The 9636-nt window shown below is 42.3% G+C and overlaps 1 protein-coding gene across 1 annotated transcript; it reads left to right on the top strand.

Moving 5' to 3' along the window:
• Positions 1-5498: 5498 nt before the first annotated feature.
• LOC147483298 (uncharacterized) lies at positions 5499-6830 on the top strand. The gene is made up of 2 exons (XM_086579529.1): positions 5499-6142; positions 6617-6830. Exons 1-2 carry the CDS (start codon positions 5499-5501, stop codon positions 6828-6830), a joined length of 858 nt encoding a protein of 285 aa, XP_086435655.1.
• Positions 6831-9636: the final 2806 nt, after the last annotated feature.

Genomic DNA, 9636 nt, shown 5'->3' with positions numbered 1-9636 from the left:
TTTGTCCGAACTCTTTTCTTTCCGACTTCTGTAGAACATCAAAGTGACACTAGAATTGGGTTTTTCTCTTAGTTTTCCATTTTCCAATTTTACACGAGCATGCATGAGCAAGGACAAATATGTACACGAGCATTTTTGTGGTTAATTTTTGAAGGATGTCAATCGATTGGTGGGAAACTGGAAACGTGTTGGAGCAAACTCAACAAAGTAGCAAACTGCCCTAGAATCTACAAATTACTCCAACTCAATCAGCACGTGAAATAGAAAGCTCTCCTGCGGCTTAAAGCAGTTTCCTCTCTCTCTCATTGATTTGTTCTCTTTTCCCCCTTTTCTTTTTGAATTTTGAATGATGCAACAAAGCGGCTAGGTAGAAAATCCAAAATTTAGTATTTTTGTTTCCCTTGGTGTATATCTTTCTTACTCTCTTTCTTTTCTTTCAATCTTTTTCTGCTCTTTCCTTCACCTTCTCGTATACTGCATTCTTTATCACTCATACATCTCTGGGTTTTTTGGGAGTCTGGGTTTTGGTAGGAGATGGAAGTGATACATGGAGGTGGGCTGGAGGAGAACGAAGAAGAAAATCAAGAAAAAACAAAACAAAAAATAGAAAAACTCCAAGCTGATATGAAAAACCTGTTCTGCTCAAAAGAAAAAAAAAACTGGTTGCGATAGGATGTAAGAACTTAGAGGTAGACCCAAAAGAGCACACAACCCTGGTAGGGAAGTTGTTTGGGGGTAAACATATTCCTTTGCAAGTTTTTGCGGATGAGGTACATAGAAATTGGCAAACAAAAGGTCAGACGAGTATAGAGATGATTGCAAAAGGTATGTACAAGATAGTGTTTGAAAATGGAGATGAATACAACTATGTTAGACAGAATGGGCCTTGGTTGATACAAGGTTTCATTCTGTCCATCAAAAAAGGAAAATATGTAGACCTCCTGGAAGATGATCGGAAGTTTGACAAAGTGGACTTCTGGATCCAGATATATGGACTTCCAAGGGATCGGATAAACGAGGAGAATATCAAAACCATTGGGATGAATCTAGGCAAAGTGAAGGGAGTTGATACCGGCTGTTCACCTGAGTTTAAAAATCCAAAGTGGCGGGGTAAGAAGAGCGTATGGATATCAAGGAACGCTTACTAAAGGGAATAGATTTATGCACGGAACTGGGGGAAATTATTCCAGTGACTTTCAAGTATGAAAAATTGGACATTTTTTGTTATTTCTGCGGATGTATTGGGCATGATTTGTACTATTGCAATTTAAGAGAGAAACTCTGTGTAGGGATGAGGAGTTTGGGTGGATCCCCTAGGGATATCAAAAATAATTTCTCCTTCCTCCAGAGGGCCAATGTGTTCTTTAATGGCTTGGCTGCCTCTTCTCCGGCAATTATTACCATTTCGGGGATGCCAAAAAAGCCTAGAGCTGATCAGATACCAGCTAAGGACAGGGGCTCGCTGGGTAGACGCTCATGGCAAGCGGCGGGGATCCTTGCTATACCGCCAAGAGCAGCTAAGGAGGGGGCTGGGGTGCTGACTAGGACTAAGGAGGCAGAGGAGCAACGGTCTGATATGATAGAAGTCAGAACGGATAGATCAAGAATGGGGAATGCAGAGTCAGTAGCTGTTGGGAATGCAGACATGGCAGGCCAACAGGAAGCTGAAGAAAACCAGATTATGGGAGAATTGGCCCAAGCCCAAAAGATCGATATGATAGAAGCCCAAGAAAGCAGTTGTGGATCAGGACAGGGGCTGGAGCATAAGGAACAAGCCTTAATTGTCTGGGGACTGGCCTCTATGGAGATGGACCTGGATAATATGAAGAGGCCTAAAGAGGATGGATTGGATAAGGCCCAAGTGGTTGGTTTGGCATACTTGGAAGTTTCTACGAGAGACCTAGATCCTCTAGCTCTGAGAGAGGACTCCTTGGAAACAGGGAATAGAGCTGGAGATGAGCAGGCTTTGCCGCTATCTCTCTTACCAGTCTCCAACACAATCATACCATATCTTGAGAAGACCAACAGAGATGGGTTTTATCAATCCACTCCAACAGCTGGAAAAGCACCACCTTTTTTCAGATTCTTTGGTTTACCTACACGTGGAAGGGGTTTTAAGACGGTGGTGTCTCGAGGAAGGCGTCAAGGGTCAGCCAAACAAAGAATAGGGTTAGTAAGAGGGGCTGAAGTGGGTAAAAAGAGGAAGAGTATCTCAAGATCTGGAAGTAAGGCAGAAACCATGGATGATGAAGAATGGACAACGTATTGTCTGAGGAAGGTAGCAAGAGAATCAAAACGAGCCAAAAGAGAGGCATATGCTCTAAGGGCCAGAGGTCTAGGACACTTGCTCATCCCAGAAGAAGCTCCAGTGATTAGCATCTCAAGTGATTCTATGGTCTCGATTGAGCCATCTAACTCGGGTAGATCTCTGGATTCTACCAATCCATCTGATTTCTCGGGACACTCATTTCCAGAAGACCAGATTCCTTCAGACGCGTTTACAGAATGGGGGGAAGACTATCAAGATATAGAGGTTGGAAATGATATGGATTTTCAGCATGAGGAGAGGCCAGAGGAAGTGTCTATTGGAAATGTGCCTGGGGATCTTGCTCAAGGCAGTTTGGAAGGAGATGGGTATGTATCAGAGGAGAGCATCTCGAAGGCGATGCTTCCACAACCAAAGCCTATAGCGGTTGATGACTCCTCAGTGGTGCACAAGAGATCTGTTAAAATTAAGCAACAGTATAAAGGGGAATGTACAAGGAAGCCAAATGGAAAGAAGGGGGGTTGTAGTATTGGTGGTGGATATAGTAGTGGTAGTGTTGAGTCTGGAAACAGTGGGGGTCTGTTCTCTCCTCCGGGGTTCGGGGGTAAATGTGTCCATTAAAACACCACCTCGCCAACCATGATACAAGCACGGAATTGCCGAGGAATAGGTTCCTCCGCTGCAATTCAAAAATCTAAAGGACTTAATAGGGAAGTTCGATCCGATATTATATGTCCATTCAAAACTAAGGTTGGCGAGATAGGATGAAAGGTATCGAGAGAATGGTCAAGTATAGGGGTTGTTTTTGTGTTCCAGCAGTTGGCCGGAGTGGGGGGTTAGCAGTTCTTTGGAAAGAAGGGGTGGACCTGGAAATCTTGGGAGCTACTAGGAATCAAGTGACAGGTAAACTTAATAATTATTTTTGCACTGAAACCTAGTTTTTCTCCTTTGTGTATGGTGAACCTGTTGCTTGTAATAGACATCGGGTCTGGGTTGAGCTCAGGGATGTGGCTACCCTGATCCCAGGACCTTGGTGTCTGTTTGGGGATTTCAATGCCATTACCTCGCTTAATGAAAAAATAGGGGGAAGAAGTATGTTTGATAACAGTATGGTTGAGTTTAATGGGTTGATAAATGACCTTGGGTTGATTGACCTAGGATTTAAAGGACCTATGTATACTTGGAGTAATAACAGAGCCCCCAACAGTCATATCCTATAGAGACTTGATAGAGCTCTGGCTACTGATGCCTGGGTTGTCCTCTTTCCTAACATGCATGTGTATAATGTTGTAAATGATAGTTCTGATCATCTTTCTATTATGATAAATCTCAAATATAAGGAGGAGAATAGAACCACGCATGAAAAACCCTTTCGGCTTTACAATATGTGGTTCTCTGATAATGCATGCATGCATGCCTGTTATAGAAACTGCCTGTAACTCTATTTTTCATGATTTGCCTGACCTTAATGTGATCCTAAAACACAATATGACTCAACAACATCTTACTATATGGAATAAGAAGGTGTTTGGCAACATTTTTACAAATATGAAAAAAGTTAACTAGGAGCTGGAAGCTGTCCTGACTAAACCTTTCTCCCTAGCCAACTATGAGAGAGCAAAAGGACTAAAATCTGAGTTGCTTGAATGGTTGGTTAAGGAGGAAAGTTTCTGGAAACAGAAATCCACTATTCACTGGTTGAAGGATGGGGGAAAAAACACTAGGTTTTTCCATCTCTCCACCATTTTTAGAAGGAGAAAAAACAGTATTGAGAGGCTGCAGAGGGTGGGGAATGGAGTAAGGGAAGAGCTGAATTGGGAGATAACATCAACTCCTATTTCCAAGCTCTCTTCAAGTCTGATCAACCCCATCAAAATGATAGCATTCTCAATCTGTTCACTCCTTGTATCACGGATAAGGAAAATGAGATGCTTACTGCCATCCCATCTTCTGAGGATATTTGGAGAGTTGTTAATAAGATGGGAAGCCTGAAGGCTCCTGGGCCTGATGGGTTCCAAAGGTGTTTCTATCAAAACACTTGGGAGATTGTGGGGCTTGATATTGTTGCTTTTGTGAAGGATTTTTTCCATAAGGGGGAGCTGAACCCTACTTTTAATGAAACATATATTGCTCTCATTCCTAAGATAAATAATCCGGAGACTGTGGCACAATTTAGGCCTATTAGTCTCTGCAATTTTTGTTATAAAGTCATCTCTAAAATCCTTGCCAATAGGCTCAAGCAGCATCTGAATAAAATCATATCTCCCTTCCAAGGGGCTTTCATCAAAGGTAGAAACATAGGAGATAACATTGGGTTAGCTTGTGAGCTCTTTCATCACATGAAAAACATGAAAGATAAGAACCATGGCTGGGTAGCTTTGAAGATGGACATGACAAAAGCCTATGATAGAGTTGAGTGGTCCCTGGTGGACAACATCTTTGATAGACTGGGTTTTAGCCAGAAGTGGAGGAATCTGATTAAGCAGTGTATATCCACTGTTTCCTTTCAAGTGCTTCTTAATGGGAGTCCTCTTAATAAGATAATCCCTGAAAGAGGGCCTCGCATGTGGTGATCCCCTATCACCATACCTCTTTATCATCATGTCCGAGGCTCTTTCTAGGATGATTGCAAAAGCCGAAGGTCGAGGAGAAAGTCCATGGGATTAAGATCCAGAGGGCTTCTCCTCCCATCTCCCATCTTCTGTATGCAGATGACCTGATCCTGTTCACCAGAGGAAATCTTGAGGATGGGGGTCATCTTAAAGATATCCTCCAAGACTATTGTCTTTTCGGGTCACCGATAAATTTTGATAAATCTAGCATGTTTTTCAGCAGAAACATCAAGTTTCGCAATAAAATAAAGCTAAAGAAGTTTTGGAAAATGAGGCTTTTTGACCCAAAAGACAAATACTTGGGTATACCTATCATGCTATCCAAAAAAAAGGCTGAGGATTTTGATTTTTTAGTTGATAAGATCCATAAGAAAATAAAAGGTTGGAAGGCTAAAGTCCTTTCACAGGCTGGAAGGGCTACCCTGATCCAATCTGTGGTACAAGCTACTCCTCTCTATGCTATGTCTACCTATATGCTCCCCATGTCTACTTGCAACAAAATAGACAAAGCATGCAGAATTTTTTTTTGGCATGGTGTTGAAAATTCTAACAGTGTCCACACCATTGGGTAGGACAAGTTATGTAAAACTAAACCTGAAGGAGGGTTGGGGTTTAGAAAGATGAAGGATATAAATGTAGAAATGCTAGCCAAGCTCCCTTGGAAAGCCGCTACGATAATTGAATCTGTTTGGACAAAAACTCTTGCTAGTATATATAGTAAAAACTGGATAGGGGATGTCTGGAAACCTCCTGGGCATGCCTCTTACTTTTGGAAAGGTATCCATAACACTTTCAATCTCATAAGTGGAGGGATAGTCTGGGGCATCCACAGTGGTAACTCCACCTCCGTTTTAGATGACCCTTGGGTGATCTGCAATGGAAAACCTCAGACTCTGAGAGAGTTAGGGGTGGAGGATCCCAGACTTGAAGGCCTTCATGTGGCTGACCTTTTTCTGGAGGATAGAACTGGATGGGATGAGGCCAAGCTACAAGGCTTCTTTCATCCTTTCCTTGTGGCAAGAATCAAAGATATTATGATCAGACCTCTGGGTCTTGGCAAGGATAGGCTGATCTGGAGTGGAGAGAAGTCTGGGAGATTGACTGTGAAATCTGTCCACAAGTACCTAGCCAAAGATAGTGGTGAAGGACAGAGTTCTAGCTTCAATACTAAAACAGTAAAGCTTCTCTGGAAAGCCAAAATACCAGCCAACATTCAAATGTTCATATGGAAAGCCTATATGAATGCCTTACCTATGGGAGATAGGTTGGCTTCTCGGAAGATGGAGGGGGACTTTTCTTGTCCCCTGTGTAACACCAGTTTGGAAATAGAAAACCATCTGTTTTTTGAATGTGATTGGACCAGAAATTTGTGGTTCACTTCAAGCTTGGGGTTAAGAATGGAGATTTAGGGTAGGAACAACACTAAGGATTGGATCTCCAAATTCATAAGTTGGAGCAATAATAAGAGCCAACATATAGCTCAGGCAGGAGTCCAGGCTTGTTATCTCCTATACAACATTTGGAAAACTAGGAATGAAGCCAAGTTTGAACAGAGGCTCCCTAATAGGGAAAGAATTCTCAGAAGGAGTGAGATGGAGGCCTACAACTGCTACAAGGGCTTTGCCACTACCAAAATGCAGAATGAGAACTCTATCCCCTCTGAAAATTACTTTAATCAAAACAATTTTGAGTTAGATTCTTTGTTCCCTGTTATTCCAAATGATTGTATTAATATTAGATATGATGCTGCCTTTCAGGTTATGTCAGGGGAAGCAGCTGCTGGTACTATAGCCTGGGACTCAGAAGGCAAAGTAGTAGGGCCAGGTACTAGAAGGTTCCAAGCTAAGTCTGCAGAGGAAGCAGAGATGGTGACTGCTGAGGTGGCACTAGGACTTGCAATGCTTCATGGGTGGACTGCTGTGAAAAGAAGGGGACTGCTTAGAGGTCACTAATGCTCTTAATGGCCAGACATGTTCTTGGAAGTCTGAGAGCTTGCGAGACTATGTAGTAAAGTTAAGCTCTAATTTTGCTTTCTGTAAGTTTAAGTGGATCAATAGGAGATCTAATGGAGAGGCACATTTGCTTGCACAATGGGCTTTCCATAAGCAGCAAATGGACCAGCTTCCTCTTTGTATCCTGCAAGACAAGTTAATCCCTGTTCTGGTTTGATGGTATTAGTAATATATATGGTATTATCAAAAAAAAAAAAAAAAAAAAAACGTGAAATTATATAGGTTTGTGTCGTATAGTTGTCTACCCCCCATTTTTTTTTCATTCACCATCTTATAAATTATAATGGCTACTTCTAAAAAAATCAAAACGAGTAGGAGTAGCGTGCTTACCTGCAGAAATATCCGACCATTCCGCTAATAATGTTAGGAGATTTCACTAGAAAGTCACACCTCAATCTAGTTACTTTCTATCCCAAATGATTTTAATTTGGAGCTCACACCAAGGAAATCACCCCCCCCCAGACTTTGGTAGATATTACAACAAACTCAACATGCAAAGCCACTAATTTATCATCACAATCATAGCAAACAATAAATATGAAAGTAAATAATGCAAAGAGACACAAAAATTTAAGGTGGTTCGGTAAATGCTACCTACATCCACACAAGAGTCGAGTTTCCTTTATAGCAAAGATTGGAGAGTTTATAAGAGGTAACAAGAATCAAGAACAAGAGGTCTCACTCAAACCCTAGCTCAATAGAGCTCCCACAATACCCAAGAAATGAATCTCTCAAAAGTTGTCTCTAAACCCTATTCTATTTCCTTTATATATGTACACATAGAAAAAGGTGAGAAAATGGGCTTTGGGCCAAAATATCAAAAGCCAGTGAAAATTTCGGAAGGCATGAGCGCGGGGTGCGCCCTGGCCAAGGCAAGGGCGAGCGAAGGTCGCGCCCCCTTCTTTGCTGACTTCCAGTGAATTTTGCAAGGCCAGAGTGTGGGTCGCGCCTTCTCTAAGACCAACCAGAGCGCAGGTCGCGCTCCCTTCTCCAAGCTAAAAAATCATGAACGCGGCATACGGACACCGGAACAAAGCTCGACGGTTCCACAACCCAACAATCTCCCACTTGGAACCTTCGAGATTCTACATGCACATCACATCTTAATTGTAACAACTCAATCCAAATCCAATTTACTAATGAAACACTCGCCTCATCCATCATGGTCTTCAAGCAAGAAGACCCACTGAAGTTGAACACAACTTCAACTTCTCAGTAGGCACAGTCTTGGTCAACATATCCACCGGATTCTCACTCCCTTGGATCTTCTCAAGTGCCAAAATCTCATCCTCCAACAAAGATCGGATAAAATGATACCAGAGACCAATGTGCTTGGTCCAAGAATGAAAGGCGGAATTCTTATGTATAGCACTTTGACTGTCACTGTGTAACACACTCTCTTTCTTCATCCCAAGCTCTTCCATCAATCCTTGTAACCAAATCATCTATTTGATTGCCTCTATAACGGGTGCATACTTTGCTTCTGTGGTAGACAAAGCAACGATCTTCTGTAACTGAGAAATCCAACTCACTGCAGTAGCATCTACCTCACCTGAAGTGCTACTGCATCCAACTCACTGCAGTAGCACTTCTGTAAAGACATAACCAGTAGTGCTTCTTCTGCGATCTACCTCACCTGCAAAGTTGGCATCTACATACCCTTGCAAGTCCACAACACCCCTTCCATAACATAGGCATTTCTCAGTAGTACCTCTCAGATATCTCAATATCCACTTCACGGCTTCCCAATGTTGCTTGCCAGGATTAGACATAAATCGACTGACAGCTCCCACTGCTTGGGTTATATCCGGACGCGTGCAAACCATGACATACATAAGACTTCCAATGGCAGAGGCGTATGGTACTTTAGCCATGAAGTTTCTTTCCTCAAAAGTCTTGGGAGAGTGTTCCTTGGACAACTTGAAGTGGACTGCCAAAGGTGTGCAAACTGGTTTCGCACCACCCATGTTGAACCTCTTCAATAACTTTTCAATATACTCAGCCTGAGACAACTCCAGAATACCTTTCTGCCTATCTCTTCTGATCCTCATCCCTATAATCTATTTCGCTGCACCCAAGTCCTTCATAGAGAACTCACTTGCCAACTTCTCTTTCAATCTCCCAATTTCTGACATATCAGAACTTGTTACTAACATATCATCAACATATAGCAACAGGATGATGTAGCTGGAGTCGAACCTCTTGAAGTAGCAACAATGGTCAGCGTTGCACTTATAGTAGCCATTTCCTTGCATGAAGTTATCAAACTTCTTGTACCACTGCCTAGGGGATTGTTTCAAACCATACAAGCTCTTTCTGAGCCTGCATACCATATTCTCTTTACCCTTCTTGATGAAACCCTCCGATTGCTGTATGTAAATTTCCTCAACTAGGTCACCATGGAGGAAGGCAGTTTTAACATCCAACTGCTCAAGATACAAATCTTCCGCTGCAACAATACTCAACACTGACCGAATAGTATTCAGTTTCACCACTGGGGAGAATATCTTTGTGAAGTCAACGCCTACTTTCTGCTGAAAACCCTTGACTACTAGCCTCGCTTTGTATCTCTTGGAACCATCATGTTCCTCTTTGACTCTAAACACCAATTTGTTCTATAGAGCCTTCTTGCCCATGGGTAGTTTGGCTAACTCCCATGTCACACCCCGAATTTCGACAGAATTCGGAAAAACATTATTTGTTCCCGACTCTTCGATCTCCGAGGTGTGACGCACTCTCCACTTCC

This window comes from Coptis chinensis, chromosome 8, assembly GCF_015680905.1.
Source record: "Coptis chinensis isolate HL-2020 chromosome 8, ASM1568090v1, whole genome shotgun sequence".
NCBI classification, from domain to species: Eukaryota; Viridiplantae; Streptophyta; class Magnoliopsida; order Ranunculales; family Ranunculaceae; genus Coptis; species Coptis chinensis.
Note: the sequence above shows the minus strand (reverse complement) of the source record. Positions and strands in the feature narration are given on the sequence as shown.